Raw genomic sequence first — 20,744 nt, forward strand, 5'->3', positions numbered from 1 at the left:
CCAACTCTCTTGATCAAAAAGCAGTATTGGGTATAAAACCCAAATATCAACAACTCTGAATTTAAAAGTGATTCAGAGGAGGGAGCCTCAAGATGGCAGCAGAGTAGGTGGAAGCTACACTCACCTCCTTTCAGGACTAAACTGGAATTACAACTAAAATAAAGAACAATCATCCTGAATAACCTACTGAAGACAGTTGAGGAGAAGCCTTGTAACCATGGATTTACAGAAGTGGCCGCATCGAGGCTACTAGGAAGGGTGACGATGCAAAGAGGACTGGCTCTGCTCCCACAGGTGGTGGATGAGGTTCCAGAGAGGCCTGGGGCCGAAACCCCAAGCCAGGTTCCCCAGCCTAGAGCACCAGAGCCTGTGGAGGTGTCCACCTAACACCCGGCTGTGAAAAGCAGCAGGGTTTCTGTCCACCAGGGAGAGACTGAGTCTGGGAGTCTGTGGGAGACAGGGGCACCCTCTTAAAGGGCCAATGCACACAATTTTGTACACAGCCACTCACACTGGGCTCTAGCAGAGAGAGGGCAAGGGGGACTAGAATCACCTAGGGAAAGTCTAGGAATTGTTGCTCTGGGGAGGGAGCTGTGCTGAGTCATTCTCCCATATCAAAGGTGCCATCTCTCTTGGGTGGAGTGTCCTTGTGGCATCAGCCTGAAGGAGAGCAATAGCCACACCCTCTGGACTCCATCTGCCCCCCCCCCCCCGCCCCCATGTGGAGCTTGTGCCCTGCTGAGGAGTTAGCTGCTTTGGCCAGGCTGTCGGAGTCAGGGAGACGCACAGGGTGCCGGGACTGAATGGTCTGACTTTGGGGCAGAGGCCATTACCCGCTTTTCCTGCGAACCTGACTGGCACTTCCTCACCATGAAATCCAATAGAACCACCAGCCCAGTTTCCCACAGATCCAACCAGCAGACTCCGGAGGCCCCGCCTGCCTAAATCCTCGCGGCTTCACCTGCCAAAGTCAGGACAAAACTCAGGAAGACTGAGTCCAGTCACTCTGGAGTGAGGTCCACACCCACCACCACCCCTGAAGCCAGGCCAGCACCTCCCCTGGCAGGAAACCACTGGCCCCGTTCCCCCAAGTCTGCCAGGGGTTCTTTCAGTGACTGGGCCTAGCAGGCTGCCAACAGGTGGAGGTGGTCTCAGGATGACTTGGGACTTTTGCTGACCTGCCCCTGGAACCAGTACTGGGGAAAAAAGCTGACCGTGGTGTGCAGTTAGGTCCTTCCCATGTGCACCCAAGACCACAGAGACAGCCACAAACTATGGGTCACGTGTAGCTCCGAACAGATTGTTCAGGGCCAGCCACAGACAGCATCTGACATTGGCCTGCACCAGTCCCTCCCCAGAGGGCCAGAACCCACACCGCCCGTGGCCAGCTTCACACAACATGAGAGCAGGACCTAATAAGCCTCACAAACAGCACATCCAACGGGAGGTCTCAGCAGCACCAGAACCTGCCGAGGCAAATTCTGCTTCATGTGGTCACATCTGCACAGCAGCTCGCACACCGTGGCCAGGGCTGAGCCTCACAGTCAGCCAGCCTGAGGGTCAATAAAAATCAACAAACAACAAGTGTTGGAAAGAATAGGGAGAAAAGGGAACAACTCCCGTGCGCTGTTGGTGGGGATGCAGATGGGTACAGTCACTATGGAAGACAATATGGAGTTACCTCAAAAAAATGAAAATGGAACTGTCTTATGACCCAGGAATTCCACATCTGGGAATACATCTGAAGACACCAGTAACACTAATTCAAAAGAATATGTGCACCCCTATGTTCACTGCAGTGTTCTTTAAAATAGCCAAGATTTGGAAGCAGCCCAAGTGTCCGTCAGTCGATGAGTGAATGAAAAAACTCTGGTACATTTACACGATGGAATATTCGCCGTTGAAGGAAATTTTACCACTTGAGACAGCATGGATGAACCTGTATGCTGCTAAGTGAAATAAGCCAATTAGAGGAAGACAAGTACCATATGATTTCACTGATATGTGGAATCTAATGAGCAAAATAAACTAGTAACGTGGAGACAGTCTAGATCAGTGGTTGGCAAACTGCGGCTCGCGAGCCACATGCGGCTCTTTGGCCCCTTGAGTGTGGCTCTTCCACAAAATACCGACTTCTGCACATGGGCTATGAAGTTTCAATTGCACTGTGCATGCGCGTCCGCACGTGGTATTGGCACACACAGTCATCTGGTAACACTGAATTTTAAAAAAATATATAAATTATTATTTAAAGTATTACAAGTCACCCCCCCCCCCCATTGACCTCTCCCCGGCCATTCCCATCCCCCCACCCCGCCCCAGCACATGCCCTCACGCCCCCTACTGTCTGTCCATGGGTTATGCTCAGATGCATGCATACAAGTTTTTTGGTTGATCTCTTACGCCCTCAACCCCCACCTCCGCTCATAGGATGGACAGTCTGTTCGATGCTTCTATGTCTCTGGATCTGTTTTTGTTCATCAGTTTATGTTATTCATTATTTTCCACAAATGAGTGAGATCATGTGATATTTATCTTTCTCTGACTGGCTTATTTTGCTTAGCATAATGCTCTCCAGGTCAATCCATGCTGTTGTGAATGGTAAGAGTTCCCTCTGTTTTTATAGCAGCGTAGTATTCCATTGTGTAGATGTACCACAGGTTTTTAATCCACTCATCTGCTGATGGGCACTTAGGCTGCTTCTAAATATAAATGTTTTAAAAAAACAATAATAAAAAGCTCAAGCCAATCTGAAACAGTCTCAGGTGCGTGGAGGTGTTAGCAGAGGCTGAGACTGAGTGGAAAGCCATTTTTGGATTTCACAATGTGATCTTGCTGTTCTAAAATGCATGTGTCCTCTCCAAATGAGGAGTCCATTTCTTATAGGGACTTGTTTTCTTGGAATTGCAATGCTTAGTGCTATCCCTGTACCCAGACCTGGGATTGCTGACGTTAACCTGAGTCTACCTTTCTTCCCACTGTGGAGCAGGGTGCCAAAAGTGAGTGCTGAGACGAAGGTTTTTAAAAATACTTTTTTATTGATTTTAGAAAGAGAGGAGGGAGAGCGATAGAGAGATGGAAACATTGATGAGAGAGAAACATCAAATGCAATCCCTTCTAAATATAATAAGCCACAGCTTTACCTGCTATTGTTCCTGTACCGGTAATATAAGGTAACACATCAGCCATGCCGTTGGCTTTACGCTCAGGCTCAGTGATGAGGCTTCTGGGTGTTGTTTCCAATACGCCATAATTACCAAGGAGACACTGAGTGGAATTTCACACGATGCCATTTATTAAGATAGCTGCTTTGTCTAAGTCACAGCACTTGTAATGTGCTATAATCTTTATACGTGTATGAGCCTGGATATACATTTTTTTTTATTAAATGTCTATGATAACCTTAACCCAATCATTCATTCAATATTCACTTATTCAGCATGATCTTTTCTTCTCTTTAGTGCTTCAGGAAAATGGGCTCATTTCAGGCTTAAACGCTTTCACATTTTTTACCTGCTGACTCCCCGAGCCCTCACATCCAGGGCTCCCACCCTTCCCAAGTTCTGCCAAGGATGTTGGGGTCTGTTGCCTGGTCAATCAAGCACTTCACTTGAGCCTCTTCCGAAAGTCCACGCTCTGGTTCTTGGGCACGAACGTTGTGATCCTTGTTTCCTCGTGCGACAGCAACAAAGTCATCAAAGGCAGGTACCTTCTCATGGCCCAGAAGCAGCTCATCACTGAAGAAATAGTAAACAGATACAAAAGCATAAACCACTCACTATTTTCCCTTTGTTGCCTGCATTCCTAGCAATCAAGCATTCCCTTTCATCACTTATAGAACGTTTCTGTTGCTCATAACCTTGAAGTCAAGAGACTCAATTTGTAGAAAAATAGAACATGGATAATGTTGCTATTAATGTTTGTCTACAAGCTTTTGTGCTGGTACGTGCTTTCATTTCTCTCGGGTGAATACTGAAGAGACAAACTGAAGCCTCAAACGGCAATTCTATGTTTAAATTTTTGATTAACTGCCAACTGCATTTTCCACAGCGGTTGCACCATTTTACCTTCCTACCAGCAACATACGAGGGCTTCAATTTCTCCACATCCTCGCCACCACTAGTTGCATGTCATTACTTTTTATTAGTGGGTGTGAAGTGGTATCTCTGATGACTAATGACGTTGAGCATTCATTGGTAAAATGAGGATATAGGGCTCATATCACAGGCTACATGTAACGTTCTTAGCACTTCCTACAGTAGGTAGTAATTCTTCAGGAAATGCTAGCAGATGGTGTTTTCTTTGGTTTTTTTCCCCCACAAATGATAATCTTACCAAGTAATAACTGCTGGATTGCCACCTGTTAACTTTCTCTTAGCATAATATATTTTCTGCCGGGGATACCAATTTTTTTCTGTTACATTTATTTCTCGAATCCACGATCCTCCTTTTTTCAGCATTTTCTGTTCAAAATTCTAAAGGAAAAGAACATGATTTTCTTTGCTTACTATAACAGTACATTTGATCACATCCAAACAGATAAAACAAGTCATGATCTTAAACTAAACAATTCTGTAACTGGGAGGAGCTCTATAGCTTTTTATGCAGATTCTAATGGTAGTAACACAATATTGACAATGATCTTGAGGAATCATAGTCAGGCTTCAAACATCATTCCTGCCCTGGCCGGTCTGGCTCAGTGGATAGAGTGTTGGCCTGTGGACTGAAGAGTCCCGGGTTCGATTCTGGTCAAGGGTACATGCCCGGGTTGTAGGCTCGATCCCTGGTGGGGGGTGTGCAGGAAGCAGCCAATCAATGATTCTCTCTCATCATTGATGTTTCTCTCTCTCTCCCTTCCTTCCTCTCTGAAATCAATAAAAAAATATATATTTTTTTAAAAATCACTCCCTATGTAAAGGGTGTCATTGCTAAGCTTCATTCTTTGGGGCTGTGTTGTAAAGAACCCTTGAGATTTAAGAAAGTGCTGTTTGTCTTTATGATCAAGGAAGACCTCATATGGAGCAGATTTTAAAATAAAAGTTGTCTCCAAGAGAAATCGAACCCACCATTAATGGGTTCATGCTTCCTCTCCTAGTTAGAAAGACACTCAATTGAAACAATAGCTTTGTCCAAATAAAGGTTATGTTTCTTATCTTATTTTCAAGCCAAATGATTTCCAACTGTTATTTTCGTGAAATGCTCTATAAAATCATGTAAATATTTCAGGGAAACATTTTGATGCATTTCCATCGTATCAATTACTAGCACATTATAATACAAGTGGAAGTGCATATAAACCACCCTACTTTCCAGTCGAAGGAAGGTTCCTTTACAAACACGTCCATGGTGGTCGTGAGCAGGTCGGGGTGCGAGCGGAAGGCTCTCAGTGCGTGCACCATGACACTGTACATAACTCCTGTTTCTTTCATTGGTAACATCAGATTGATAAATTGGCGAGTTAGACGAAAAGGCATCAGCTCAGGGACTGGCAGAAACTAAAGAGAAGAACATACACACAAGAAACAGGATATATTCACTAGAAATCTCCAAGTAACAGGCACAAACAAAGCATCTTCCCGTTGTTACTATTCACATTTAATGAGAACATGAACTCCACTTTTCTCAAAATCAGATCCACAGAGAGGAATGCACTGTGCCCACGAGTAACCAACAGTCATCCCTGCGATGCCACCCCCTCCGTGCACAGAACCACGCAGCCTGCAGACTCAGAAGTGCGACTTCAGTGTCAGAGAAAACACTGGCATCAGATCCTACACAAGACATGCCGACTCTGCAGCTTCATAAAACTCCCTTAGAGTCTTCCCTTTTTATAGGAGCACATTTTATTCTTAGTTCTGATCGCAGTTTGTCTTCACACCTTGAATAACCTGTCTGACCCAGGCTGAGAAGATCCCTTTCTGCAAGAAAGTTAAATGAATGTTCATGACAAAGCTGACCCCACTGACCCAAAGCTGTCACTTATTCTTTGAAAACTGTCCATTGCCAGAGGGCGTTACAAGGGCCTAAAACAACTGTAAATTAGCCAAGAACAAAGAGAGCGCGAGGAGCACACCTGCGTAGCTGATCCGAAGGCATGTCCGAAGTCAATTCCGATCATGCCACCCGTCTCCATGTTCACCATGAAATTGTTCAGATGTCTGTCTCCGATGCCCAGAATCCAGTGGCTGATGCACAGCAGAGCATGAGAGCTGGCAAAGTGGGAGCGGAGCGCCAGGAAGGCCTCCGGGCCGGCGCTCATCTTCAGAAAGGCACGCCTGGGAGAGGGGACACAGCTGGGGTCTCTGCTGTGCTACCAGGCCTGGGAGAGGGGACACCGCTGGGGTCCCTGCTGTGCTAACAGGCCTGGGAGAGGGGACACCGCTGGGGTCCCTGCTGTGCTAACAGGCCTGGGAGAGGGGACACCGCTGGGGTCCTCACTGTGCTACCAGGCCTGGGAGAGGGGACACCGCTGGGGTCCTCACTGTGCTACCAGGCCTGGGAGAGGGGACACAGCTGGGATCCTCACTGTGCTACCAGGCCTGGGAGAGGGGACACCGCTGGGGTCCTCACTGTGCTAACAGGCCTGGGAGAGGGGACACCGCTGGGGTCCCTGCTGTGCTAACAGGCCTGGGAGAGGGGGCACCGCTGGGATCCTCACTGTGCTACCAGGCCTGGGAGAGGGGACAGAGCTGGGGTCTCTGCTGTGCTAACAGGCCTGGGAGAGGGGACACAGCTGGGGTCCTCACTGTGCTAACAGGCCTGGGAGAGGGGACACCGCTGGGTCCCTGCTGTGCTACCAGGCCTGGGAGAGGGGACACCGCTGGGATCCTCACTGTGCTAACAGGCCTGGGAGAGGGGACACCGCTGGGGTCCCTGCTGTGCTACCAGGCCTGGGAGAGGGGACACCGCTGGGGTCCTCACTGTGCTAACAGGCCTGGGAGAGGGGACACCGCTGGGGTCCTCACTGTGCTAACAGGCCTGGGAGAGGGGACACCGCTGGGGTCCCTGCTGTGCTACCAGGCCTGGGAGAGGGGACACCGCTGGGATCCTCACTGTGCTAACAGGCCTGGGAGAGGGGACACCGCTGGGGTCCTCACTGTGCTAACAGGCCTGGGAGAGGGGACACCGCTGGGGTCCCCACTGTGCTAACAGGCCTGGGAGAGGGGACACAGCTGGGGTCTCTGCTGTGCTACCAGGCCTGGGAGAGGGGACACAGCTGGGGTCCTCACTGTGCTACCAGGCCTGGGAGAGGGGACACCGCTGGGGTCCCTGCTGTGCTAACAGGCCTGGGAGAGGGGGCACCGCTGGGGTCCCCGCTGTGCTACCAGCTGGGGGTACAGTCGGAAGGATACTTACTTCAAGAGATCAGCTGGTACTTTACTTTCTCTTTTTCTGAAAGATGTGACTGCTTCAGTACGACTAGCTCTCCTACGATTTAACAATAGAAAATGTCTGATTAGAACGAACTTCTCATGACGGGAAATTTAAAATTCTTTGTTTACATTGAAGCTCAGATATCAAGTAACTAGATTTTGATCATTTCTCTGAGGTAAAACTTTCTAAGAAAAAAGTATATATGCAACTTTGAGAAGCACAAACTAGTTACAAAAAGGAAAATCAAAACACACTCACTTATACATCAGCATATAAGCGCCAGGGCCTTGCTTTCCCGACTTCGACGTCTTTGCCAGCCAGTCTCTATATTCAAATGGTGGGGCTCGGGGATCACTAGCAAAGAGGAAAAGGGAGTCAGCACTGGGGAGATATTCAGCATTACATGCTTTTGGAGGCAAAGACCACCATGAATTCATTGAAAAACAGTGAAGAGGCAGGGAAAATAAATGTGATTTTTAATCATCTACACTAATAAAAGAGAAATATGCAAACTGATTGTACCTTCCCAACACCCATCAGCCAATCAGGAGTGGGTATGCAAATTAACCCAACAAAACTGGCAGGTTAATTTGCATACACAGGTGCCGAGCAGCCAGGGGCAGGGCAGGATGCTTGCCGTGGCGACGAGGCAGGCGTTCCACACCGCCCCAGCCAGTCCGGGCCTCTGGGCAGCGTGGGAAGGTGGAAAGGAGGCTCTGGGCCGGAGCAAAGATGGTACCGGCAGCCAGGGGAAGGAAGGCCCATTCTTGCACAAATCTTCGTGCATCGGGCCTCTAGTATTTTATATTAACACAATCCATGTTACTCTGGATCTAGAATTTCAATATATCATTATTCATCCTTAATTTCTGAAGAACCAAAGGTATTTCCTGTGTAAAAGTTTAGGCACAAAACAAAGAAATACAATCATTTTTCCACTTCATACAGAGAGAAAAAAGATGACCTCAACATAAGTGTCTATGACCTTGGCATGTGGCTCTAGAAGTCCTGTCCTGGGAAAGCAACAACAGGGTGATGGGACTACACGCAACTGATCTAAAACAGGCAGCCATGGACACTGCACACACAACGCCACACATCATTTGAAGACAGGTGAAGTCTGTTCTTGTCATTATTTAAAACCTTGCCTTACTCTTTCCCCTTTTCCAGTTTGCAGATACATATGAAATCCGTACTAAGAAAAAAGTATTTTCTTAGAAGACAATGGATGTGAATTGAATTGAATTTGAAAAGCTGTTTTCAATGCTTCTTAGGCAAAAGGCAGCATCTGGGCAGCTGGAAACAATGGGATGTTTGTATGTTTAGCCACTTCCGGGTTTGTGTCAAAAGTTTTAACAAGTTTTCCTAAAAAAACACCTAAAGATAGAATGACTTTGCAACATATTACTTAATAGTTCGATCACTTAAGTTGAATCTTTTCTGAATTGCTACTAAGTTAACTTCATAAATGGATACTCCATTTTCAACTAAATTCTCTCCTAGTTTCAACTGGGGTGAAAATCTTTAGTTTGGAAAAACTGTTATATGTAAAGAAAAGAGAGCAATGATGTTTAGTAATGGGGGTTGGAAGTGCCTTGTTTTAAAAAGGTAGAGGAAAGTAGTCTACATAATTTCATATTGAAAAGCACTTTGAACTCTGCTGATACCTATGTTTGCCTTATGCACTTTACATCACTGCCCCCTCTTACAAAGGAGGCGTGGGAAGAGGGAACGGTGAGTCCGAAACACTGCCCGGCAGTACCAGAGCCGCTGCGGAATTTCGGACTCTGGGAAGTACTGTTCGTCAGCTTTCCTGTCGTCAAGGCAGAGACAATTCCAGACGAAGGACTCAAATGATGGGAATTAAAAGCTGATAATCACTGTCCTATGTAGCAACTGTTACCCACAGGTAAGAGTTTGATCAAAATGATTAATTTTACAAAAACTGTTCCATACTTTCAGGAAAGAATGAGAGTACAATGAAGAAAAATAGGCCTGTTTCTTCTTCCCCCATTCTATAGCTTGTCCTCAAAGCTAGTTAACTCCTACTTCAAAATGTGTTTCAATATTGTCCTTATTTTTCTTTACAGAAACAAAAAACAAAGAAAAAACCCTTCTGATTAGCTATACCACTTACATTCTGGGTAACCTAGGACAAGTACTTAACCTTTCTGCGCCTCAGCTTCCTCATCTGAACAGAGCTAGTGACACTCACCTTGCAGGTTTTTGTGAAAAAATAAATGACTTCATATATATTAAGAGCTGAGAATAGTGCCTAGCACACAGAAGACGTTTAATGAAATGTCAGCTGCTATTCTTATGTATTGTTTTACTTCTTTCAAGATTTTCCCTTTTTTCCCAAAGCTAACACTTTTTTTTTTTTTTTTTGCGTTATTGTGGTAAAATATATGCAACTACTGTTTAGACTCCTCTACTCCATTTAGGGTATTCACCTAACCAGAAGCAGATTAAAGACTAGGCCAGGGTCGGCTAACAGTACCAATAGAAAGGGGCCCTAAAATGTGACTAGAAACATGGGCTGGAGGAAACGGAATTTGAAACAACTCTACTCAGGGAGAATGTCACGTCCGGGGCGCAGCAGCTGGCTGGGGTGGACCAGGGCAGGGCTGGAGACTCCACGTTACCTTGTATAAGCTGCTTTCTCCTCTTGTGACATGTTACTCAAAAGAAGTTCCTTTAAGGTAAATGTATTTTCAATCCATTCAATTAATCCTAATCTGAAAAGGAGAATAAAAGGTTTATGAATACAAACCCAAACTGCTCTTTCTTTACTAGAAAAAAGTTCTGTAGAATTAAAGCAAAACAGATTTTTTTTTCATGTCAATTCTTCACTTACTTTTCCCACATCAAGATAAAAATCATATGTTTAGAGGTGTTTATTAATTCTGGCTAGGTTTCTGTCTTTGTGAAATCGAAAACACTAAATTGTCAAGTGACCTCCAACCCCATCTCAGCCAAATGAAACAAGGATTCGGCCCCGTGCTGAAGTTTCCATTTACATAAATCTGCTCTAGAATGACAACGCCCAGGCGCTCATACCTGGAGGTCATGGGGATGACGTGGTACGTCTGTAACTGCATGTTTCTCTGACTGCAGGCGGCGTCTCGGGAGAGGATGACGTTCATGACCTCAAAGAGCTGCTCGACGCGCTGGTCCTGCCGCAGATCTTCGCCCCCTTTCACCAGGAAAGGGTAGTCTCGCTCATCATGGCCTCGGATGATGATGCGCTTCGGTTTTCTGATAGAAGCCATTGTTTTCACCTTTAAAAATTAAGAAAATATTTTTAGGTGCAGTCTAAACACTGAGGGACCAGCACATCATATCACCATCAAAAGGGGGAAAGTGCCCAGCTGGTGTGGCTCATGGCTGAATATCAACCCATGAACCAGGAGGTCAGGGTTAAATTCCTGGTCAGGGCACATGCCTGGGGTTGCGGGCTCAATCCTCAGTAGGGGGTGTGCAGGAGGCAGTCAATCAATGATTCTCTCTCATCATTGATGTTTCTATCTCTCTTTTCCTCTCCCTTCCTCTCTGAAATCAATAAAAAATATATTTTAAAAAAGGAGGGGTGGGGAAAGTAAGGCTGGTTGGCACACATTGCTCAAAGAGAGGTCTCTCTTTGAAGACAGGTGATATAGAGGAAAAAAGAGATAATCAAGGGTCAGTGAGATATTTCTGTTACCTGTTCACACCATACTATTGTACCCACATAATTTCATATTCCTGGTTAAAATAATTGCTAATAAATGTGGATGTCCTTAGCAACCAGCAATATACAACTTTCTACAATTACTTAAATTACCTATGTTTTGTAATGGATACACATATATAGTTTACCCTTCAAGTTTATTATGTCCTTAAATATGATTGATATTAAAACATTGGAAACATTAAGAAATCCAGTAAAGAATAGGATCATAAAACTACATACATTTTAGACCAACATAGGAAGTTAATTGTCTTTTCTTGGGTACACAAATATTCTCAAATGTGAAGAACTAAATGCCACAGACTAACAATCCTAACTCTGGTTCTGGGGTCACAAACACCGGCACCTACCCGCTCATCAAACCCCGCGATCCGTGCGTGGTATTCTGGCATTGGCTTTCCTTTGCCATCATACTGACCTAAGACAAAACAGAAAAGCCTTATTTAGATAGAGCTTGTTACAGATCCCTGTATTTTAAAACAGCTGCTGCCCTGGCCAGTGTGGCTCAGTAGTTGAGCATCGTCCCATGCACTAAAAGGTTGCCAGTTTGATCCCTGGTCAGCGTACATGCCCAGGTTTCGGGCTTGATACCTGGTAGGGGGTGTGCAGGAGACAGTCAATCTCTGTCTTGCTCTCACATCGGTGTTTCTCTCTCTTCCTTTCCCTTCCTCTCTCTCTAAAAATCAATTTAAAAAAACTTGAAAAATAGTTAACAAAATTTTTACTAAAAGTTTTTATTTAAAGAAAATACATCTTAAAAAATCTATTACAGAGTTAAACAAAAGTAGGTTTACAGTTGTGCAGTATGCAGTTTATTTTGTGTTATTATTTATTAATTATTGTATTATTTACTTATATTACAACTAGAAACCTACTTTTGCCCAACCCTGCATTTCTGAATTTGACTAAGGGAAGAACTTCAAACAGGAAAAATAATGCATGGGATAGAACACTGTTGTATTTCAAGGAGAATCAAGCTGAATATTAGGAGGCTTACGTTTCAAATAATTTTCTTGAAACTGCCTGCGTGTAATACATAGCTGCTAATAATAACAAAGAAAAGTATTTCTCCAAATGTTTTTTATATCCAATGGATATAACCATATTAAAACATTTTTTTTGGTCTGTTGAATTCCAGGGTAAAGAACATGAAATGTAAAAAAATTATCTTTGAAAAATGCTGTGTTCACATCTGACCGACTTGTCTTTATCCTCAATGTCACAATTCTTTTTCTCAAAGGTAAGTTGTTTATCATTATCTTGTCACTTTGAATGGGTCCAGCATGTACATCCCAAGAAGTGATTTGCATTTATACCTATATTATATTTCTGAGGGAAAGGTATTCAGAAGCAAAGCATGGGGATGTTTAGAAGAAATTACATTATCATTATTATTAGATAGAAATCTGAACACTTGTCATAATCAGGAATATAAGAAAACTATAATCTAATTGGACATTGGATAAAGTATACCGATTCATAGTAATGATAAAAAATATGACAAGAATTTAAAATAAAAATAACTGTCAAAATCCTGACATTATTTTAGAAATCAAAAGTTCTTGCTACAGCACTATTCTCCTTAAAGTAGCTTTGCCACTTCTGAAGGTTCACTCACCAGGAATCTCCAGCTCATTTCTTAGGAATTCCACTCTGAAGTCACTCATCCAGGGTGAGCATTCTTTCAGGTTCCCAGGTGGCTTTGAGTCTTCGCGCATTTTTGAAAGCAGTGTGTTGGTAATGTCATTGAAGTCATGAGGCTTCATTCCAGGTAGCTTAGAACCTTGTCTCCCAAAGTGTTTATCAAATTCTTTTCCAAAAGCCTGAAATTAATAATAACTTATCTTAAATATTAATGTTTAAGGTAAATTTGAACATTGGAGACAGGACAGTTAGTGCATCTGCACAGCGGAGGCAGCAGGGAGAGAAAACCTGGATACACAGAGAAAGCACAGACCATTCTATAGGTGACGATTTTCATCTGCTCCCAAATGCCAGGAACTCACAGAACGTTATCATTGCTTTTACCGAGAGCCCATGTGGGGCCTGAGTTAGCCTTCATTCACTGGCTGGAACAGGGATTAGGGATCTGGTAGAAAAACACCCTGCTTCTGATTTTCAAAAAAGGTAAGATTATAAACCTCTGTATTTCATTGAATGACCTATATTACTAGGCTCCACACCATATCAAATCCTCCTCTGTCTCACAGGACTGCACTAACTGTCCCTGTTACTCTATGGTTTTATAACCTAGCACGGCATGCTTTCAATTTATAATGCTCCAAGAACAGCTGAAAAGATCTGAATTTAATTCTTCAAACCTTGAGTGCCTACTATTTTCGCTGGGCATATTGCCTACTATTCGCTGGGCAGAGATTCTGCTGGTTCGGAGATACATGAATGCTGCTATAGAGGTGAGTTTTCCTCCCAAGTGGCAGGAGGGTGTTTGCTGGGGATTAAGAGAACCAGTTTCTCCTCTGCTTCTACCACCTGGGGTAGGAATGGAACTCGGGCCCTGAGAACAGATGCTGTGTCTCTTCTGACAGGTGCTGCCATAGAAGAACCAAAAGCATTTTCTGAACAGCTGAGGAATTTGTCCACAATCCACACAGCGATGTGTCTCCAAGGAGCTCTAGGTCATGTGGCCAGTGTATGAGATCTTAACTGAAGTTCTCATGAAGGTCACTACATTGTACCCCTGGACACTGGGCGACGTGCAGAAGTACACACAGGAAAATGGCCGTCCCACCTCTGCCTGCGCCGTCACACTCACCAGCTCGCTCCAAGGTGGAGTGAGGGAGACGTTAGCTGTCACATGACTGACCACTGTGTTCACACACTGAACTTGGCTGGACAGGCTGGCCAGTGCCACAGAGAAGAAGTGGGAGGCCCTGATTTTCAGGGTGGCCTTGACGGTGAGGATTACAAGGGAGTCCTGCTTATTAAATGTGACTTTTCTCACTGATGCCGTCGTCGTCCATAAGGACTGAATTTGGAAATAGGAAGAAAATCACTAACCCAAATGCCAGGAGACAGAGCAGGACAGACAGGAGGCCATACTGCTTGGCTCTCCGAGCGCACAATCTCTGGTCACTGTGGGATCAAAGCCACCAGCTCATTTACTTGCTCTGTCGGATGTAGCCTGTCCCTGGGCAGGAGAGGCAGGGGATGCTGTCCCGCCCAGTGAACTCCACGTGTGGGAACTGGGCAGTGGCATCTTCCTGCTCCCGTTCACCCAGCACATCCTCTGTCAGCTTTCACTTGCTTGTAGGAAGGAGGGTGAGCAGAGTCGGATGCTGGGACCCATCGCCGGGATGTGCCACCTGTCACGTTCTGCCCCTTGGGTCCTCGGAGCGGCCCACTCAGTGCGCATGCATGATTTTATCTTGGCTTTTAGGATTTAAACCCCTTGTCACATGTAGCAATGACCGTCCTGTATATTCTTACATTTATTCATACCTTTAACTAAAACTACCCTAAGGAATGACCCGCCAAAATCCATCTCTACTTATCAAAACTATACCATTCATGCATCTATTTAAAGATGCCTATTTCACACCCAACGGTAGTATAGGTAGTGAAAAGAAAAGATGAATAAGATGAAAATCTCTGTCCACAAGTCTAATTTGGGAGGCATAAATTAAAGAATTAAAGATAAATATGGCCCTAGCCGGTTTGGCTCAGTGGATAGAGTGCCAGCCTGTGCAATGAAGGGTCCCAGGTTCAATTCTGGTCAAGGACACATACCTGGGTTATGGGCTCAATCCCTAGTAGAGGGGCGTGCAGGAGGCAGCCAATCAATGGTTCTCTCTTGTAATTGATGTTTCTGTCTCTCTCTCCCCCTCTACTTTCCTTTCTGAAATCAATTTAAAAAAATACATTTTTTTAAAAAGATAAATATGGTTTTCTATTCCTGAGGATTTTGCCAAAAGAACCTGTACACTGATGTTCACAGCAGCACTATTCATAAGAACTAAGAAGTGGAAAAAAAAACAAATATCCATCAATTGATGAAAGAATAAACAAAACGTGACAAAAAGTGGAATAATATTCAGCAATAAAACGGAGTGAAGTATTGCCCAGCTCGTTTGGCTCAATGGATAGAGCATCAGCCTGTGGACTGAAGGGTCCCGGGTTACGGGCTTGATCCCGAGTAGGAGTGTGCAGGAGGCAGCCAATCATTGATTCTCTCTCATCATTGATGTTTCTAGCTCTCTCTCCCTTTCCCTTCCTCTCTGAAATCAATAAAAAAAAATAAAGTAAAAAAGGAGTGAAGTGCTGACACATGCTGCAACATGGATGATGCTAAGAGATGTGCATGTAGGTGCTTCAGGCAGCAGAGAGGAAGGAACACCTAACTCCTGGGGACAGCGAGGAGAAGGAGGTTCAGAGACGGGCTCTGAAGGAGAAATGATGCAAAGACACATCTGCCAGGGTGAGCTATCCAGCTGGACGGGGCCAGCAGAGAAACTCATGCAGAGGGAGCAGCGAGCACAGGCATGTGGTGTGGAATCTGGACACGGCAAGGCTCTTTGATCTCCACTTGTCCTAAGAGGATTTTTCTGATTCACTCCAAACTGAGGTGAGAAGATTCTCTTTCTTTCAACTCGAAAACATCTTTGAAAATAGGTCTCACATATCACATTTGTCCTCAGGCTACAGTTCTTTACATACAGTATCTACCAACAATTCTTTGAATTCGGAAACTGGGTCAATCTTCTCTTTGTATCTCCTATAGCACCCAGTAGAGTGCCTTGAACAGAGGTAAGTGCTCACCAATAGTTAACCTATATAAAATACAAATATTTATTGATCCAATATTCAAACCATTCTGAGAATTAAAAAGATTAAACTACATGTAACCTTCATATCTAAGAATCTGAGCATGAAGAACACAATATAATAAAACCCCCAAGATTTTACCTATTGACCCCCTTTGTTCTTTATGACCTAGAAACATGCCATTAATATTTCAGAGAAAGCATCAGATCTAAAGACAGTTTACAAATTCAACAGACATTTTAAAACCAGAATTGCCAACAAACCAGCAACCATAAGTATTGGTCTTCACAATGATTCTATCATAAAGGCAGGCTACCATTACCCATACCTGAATAAACTTCCTTCTAAAAGCCCCAAGGCCTGGAGCCTTTGAGTCTCCCAAGGCTGCATACATTCTTTCATACATCTTTTCAATGGTTTTTTTATTTACGGGGTTTTTTGTTAATTCAACTTTGATATCCTCAGTCCAGTCCTGTGCAGGGGGGAAAAAAAGAGAGAAAAATCAAGCTAGATTGTAAGTAGATTTTATCTAAGTTCTATGTTTTATGTGTTAGAAGATGTAATATTACCTTAAAGATCATTTCTGGATTAGAGAGTTGTTCTAGGGCATTAATAAAATCTTGAACCACTCCTCCTTGATCCAACTTAATTTTAATCCTATAAAAAATTACCAAGTTTAGGTAATCAAACATCTTCCATAGATCAAGGCCTATAATTTATAATTATTTTTACTTATATATAAAACTTTATATAACTAGAGAAGAAGCAATTTACACATTCTATCTAATATTAGATAAAGAACAAAGTCCCCTCTTATCCACAATTTCTGTGGTATCAGTTACTGGGGGTTAACAGTGGTCCAAAAATATTAAGTGGGAAAATGCAGAAACAAACAAATCATACGTTTTACATTGCATGGCATTCTAGTGGTGATGAAATCTGGTGCTGTCCCACCTGGAACATGAATCATCTGTTTGTCCAGCATATTCACCTCACTTCATCTCATCACTTAGGCACTGTATCATCTCACATCATCACCAGAAAGGTGAATACAGTACAATAACATATTTGTGAGAGAGACCACGTTCACATAACATTTGTTACAGTGTGTTATTATAATTGTTGTTTCATTATTATTGTTGTCAATCACTTACTGCACCTAATTTCTAAATTAAACTTTATTATAGGTATGTATCTATAGGACAAAACAAAGCATACACAGGGTTTGGCATAATTGCAATTTCAGGCATCCACTGAGGGTCTTGGAACATATCCCTCGTGAATAAAGGAGGACTCCTGCATTCTATAAAGAGGTGAGATTCTTAGATAAGGTAAAATTAAATTTTCTCGCAAATAATGTCAACATTTTGATGTATACAATTTGATACATACAATTCTGTCTGAAGTTATGTTATGAAAGAAAAGGCCACTTTCTCGACAAATTTTTAAAACTTTTTCCTTTCTTTCTTTTAAAATCGTTAATCATGTTGCAGCTGACTCTGCTGAGAGACCATGGGGTGGGGCACCAGCAGTGGCAGGTGGTGTGTGCAGAGCTAACCCATTGACAAACCGTGATAAAAGCTATGCCTAACTCTATTGTCTTCTCAGAAACAAAACACTAAATAATATAGTAGATCAGCTCCTAACAAAAAAGACATCCCCTTTTTGACAGGGAATTTCTACTAAGATACCATGCTTTATAACGTATTCTTGCAAAAGCATTACACCATTGCTAGTTGTATCTCCACTTAAAATCAACTGAAGAAGCGAAAGGAATGACACTTCAGACAGCCTACTGAGACCTAATTAAGAAGCGGGGCTTCCTGGATATTTTCAATTAAAGAAGAATTTCAAGAACTAATTTCAAAAAGCATTTCATCTAGCCTGTTTCAACCAACAGATTGCTATTAGCATAAGGGTAGAATGTTCCATGAATAGTATTCTAAAAGGAAATGTATTTTTAAAAATATATTCTAACAAACAGCATACTCAGGGTAGATACATTTAACAAAGATACCTAGGATGTTCTAGTCTTCAGTGAAAGCTCTAATTAATTTGAAGACAAATATAAGCTTCCATGTATTTGCTTTTACCATACACATTGTTTATAAACTGTAATATTTAACTACAGCAGAAATCAACCCAAGTTCTCTGCAATGTCACCTTGTCACAAACTCCTTATTCTTATGACCAGCAGAAGTATCTTTGAAGGAATAGCTTTCACTGCTTATTATGAACGGGTAGACGATGGCCTGGGGGTAGTGGTCAGCGATCTCTTCCACCGTGTGCTGGATGGCCACGGCCTCCTCCTTGTCCAGTAAGGCAAGCATGTGGCTGATCCAGCCGATGAACTGCCAGCAAGGAATGGAAGAAATCTAAAACACAGAGAGCTGTAACTTAATAATCAATAAAAATTAAACGTTTCGTTATAAAAGCAATGTGTCCAATATAAAAAGTACATATATTTATAATCAGAAGTATCAAAACAGACCAATATAAAATACAGTCTTCTCTCCCTCAGCTCTCTTAATTCCTGTTCCACTGTGAACCATGCAATTCTTCCAGGCATTTTCTAGGTATGTACACACATATCCTTTCCTTACAAGACTGGAATCAGACTAGGCATACTGTTGCTGGTTTTTCTTAGACAAATTTACCTCATTCCTTCTAATGGCACCATAGTATTCCATTTCATTTAACTACTGCCCTAAAATGAATTTTTAGGGTATTTTCTAATTTTTGCTATTACAGATAATGCTACAGTGGACATCCCTATTGTATGTGTGCTATACACCAATGGGATAAATTCCTAGAAGTAAAATTACTGTGTGAACGTTAACAACTGTAAAAAACATTGCGAGCTCTCCAAAAAGACTTTTCCAATCTGCACTTCTGAAAGTGAATTCTGCCAGTGCCATGCTGTTTTGATCACTATGGCCCAGGTGGGGACTGAAAATATCAGGGGGAACACTTTGTAAAGTATCTGATTGTCTAACCACTATGCTGTACACCTGGAACTAACATAAAATATTACTGAATGTAAACTGCACTAAAAAAACTTTGGACACAACCAATTTTTTAAAAATTCATTATCAATCTAAGAAGGGAAAATCTAATTTTAATTTTCATGTTTTATTATTAATGAGGCAAATCAGCTCGTAACAACAAAAAAGCTTTTACGTAAACAGCCTGTTTATGTGTGCTGCCTACAGTAATCACGTGTGCTTTCCCCTTAACCATCCCGACTGGCCTATTTGTCGTGTAGAGTGCAGACCTCAACCCTGTCTCTAATATGCACTGAAAATGTTTTTCTCCCAGTTTTTTAAACTTTGTATATGGAATATTTTCTTTTCCTGCGTAGAAGTATCAAATTATTTTTCTTTATGGCTTCTGGTTTTTGTTTTTTTACACCAAGACTATTTTCAAAATTTATTCAAAATTAAAATGCTTTTTAAGGTGTTAATTTTAAGATAAAATCTGACATACTTGGCAGATTGGCATGAGGAGTGACTATGGGCAAGCTTCCTACCTTTACCCATAAATGAGGGGAGAGCAGGGTGTGTGAGCATAAAATGTATCAGAATACACAGCCACAGGGAGCACACAGTAGAGGTGAGCTGCCCCATCTCAAGTGTTTCCCCCAGTGTCATAACATTGATTATTTTCTCAAAAAGTGAAAATGCTATCTTCATTAAATATATAAATAAAATAATTTAAAAATGAAATTATTACTTATTTCTCCCCTTGTCTTTAGGAAAAGCACACCTGTAGTGCATTTCTAAAGTTAATCTGCTGTTTAAGACCTACGGAAACAACCCCACCGCTCCTAATTCACAGGATCAGGGTCAGAGGAGTGGGAAAGCCCTGGCAGGCCCTGCGTCTCAGCTCAGAGACCTGCATTGTGTGAAAACTTGCTCAGATCGCTCGTATTGTATCACTGTTTTTGAACTACTATTACGTTATCAACTCAAAGGTTCCCTATTTTCAGTTAAACATCTATAAAAGTCAGTAAGGAGCCCTCCTTTTACAGACGTGCCTAACAGACAGGAAGGCAGCAGGATGACGAAGCCCAGTGTAGGGCGAAGACTGCAGGGACATACAAGCTGGTGAACAGAACATGTGTGGGACTGCAGGCTGCTTCTGTGCGCCCACACACTCGAGCTGCACACCGTGAGTTCGGATGCCCCAGGGTCCCTCCGCACACGGTGCTGCTGCAGGCACGACAGGCACTGGGGGTGGGATGCCAGCTGAAATGTACTTCTTTCTCCCTGGACTAAGTAATGCACTGAGCACAGGCATCAACAGGTGCTAAGACCACAGCTTTGTCTTTATGGACAGTAAGCTGTACTACAGAAAATTCCCATCTCTGTCCCAGATATACCTCCTCCTCTGTTCCTTGGGGTCCTTGTTCAGACAGAGTTATCAACATCCACTAAGGAAAATGGGTAAATGTGAACACTCCTTTATACAGTTTTAAATTACACATGTTCTTGAAATCTAGTAAAATTATATGCTTGTTAGGACAAACTAAAATATGTGCATTATACACATTAATGTGCTTGGATAGAAATAGGAATATGTCTTCAAGTTCCACAGATACAGACACTCACCTCTTTTGTCATTAGGCTCAGGGTCTCCTCTGGGTACTGCTCTATAATCTGCAGCAGCCTGGGAAACTTCAGCCTGGCTTCACTGGAGTGTAATTTTAAAGCTTTCAACATTTTGTCCACCACAAGGGCAGGATATGTCTGTAGTTCTACGGACTCGGTAACTAACATGGACAGGGATAAAAACAGCCATGGTCAATAGTAGTATATCCACTTACACATAAATTATAAATGTAACATGTAATTCTAGT

The 20,744-nt window shown here is 43.0% G+C and overlaps 1 protein-coding gene and 1 pseudogene across 1 annotated transcript in view; both read right to left on the bottom strand.

The window, feature by feature from the left end:
* Positions 1-3,018: 3,018 nt before the first annotated feature.
* The window catches only part of PRKDC (protein kinase, DNA-activated, catalytic subunit), a 199,887-nt gene continuing 182,161 nt past the window's right edge, over positions 3,019-20,744 (bottom strand). The window contains exons 73-86 of the mRNA XM_070392843.1: positions 20,497-20,657; positions 18,050-18,261; positions 16,456-16,543; positions 16,215-16,358; positions 12,723-12,927; positions 11,455-11,522; positions 10,435-10,655; positions 10,020-10,112; positions 7,633-7,728; positions 7,357-7,428; positions 6,074-6,275; positions 5,307-5,495; positions 4,336-4,475; positions 3,019-3,737 (exon numbers count right to left, since the gene is read on the bottom strand). Of these exons, the coding sequence (XP_070248944.1) occupies positions 3,533-3,737; positions 4,336-4,475; positions 5,307-5,495; positions 6,074-6,275; positions 7,357-7,428; positions 7,633-7,728; positions 10,020-10,112; positions 10,435-10,655; positions 11,455-11,522; positions 12,723-12,927; positions 16,215-16,358; positions 16,456-16,543; positions 18,050-18,261; positions 20,497-20,657 (2,096 nt within the window). The 3' untranslated portion in view covers positions 3,019-3,532. The remainder of the gene's footprint in view (positions 3,738-4,335; positions 4,476-5,306; positions 5,496-6,073; positions 6,276-7,356; positions 7,429-7,632; positions 7,729-10,019; positions 10,113-10,434; positions 10,656-11,454; positions 11,523-12,722; positions 12,928-16,214; positions 16,359-16,455; positions 16,544-18,049; positions 18,262-20,496; positions 20,658-20,744) is intronic.
* LOC138993410 (transmembrane protein 106C pseudogene) lies at positions 13,077-14,606 on the bottom strand (annotated as a pseudogene).

This window comes from Myotis yumanensis, unplaced genomic scaffold (genome assembly GCF_028538775.1).
Source record: "Myotis yumanensis isolate MYYU_CA2020_CCGP unplaced genomic scaffold, mMyoYum1.0.hap1 SCAF_15, whole genome shotgun sequence".
Lineage (NCBI taxonomy): Eukaryota > Metazoa > Chordata > Mammalia > Chiroptera > Vespertilionidae > Myotis > Myotis yumanensis.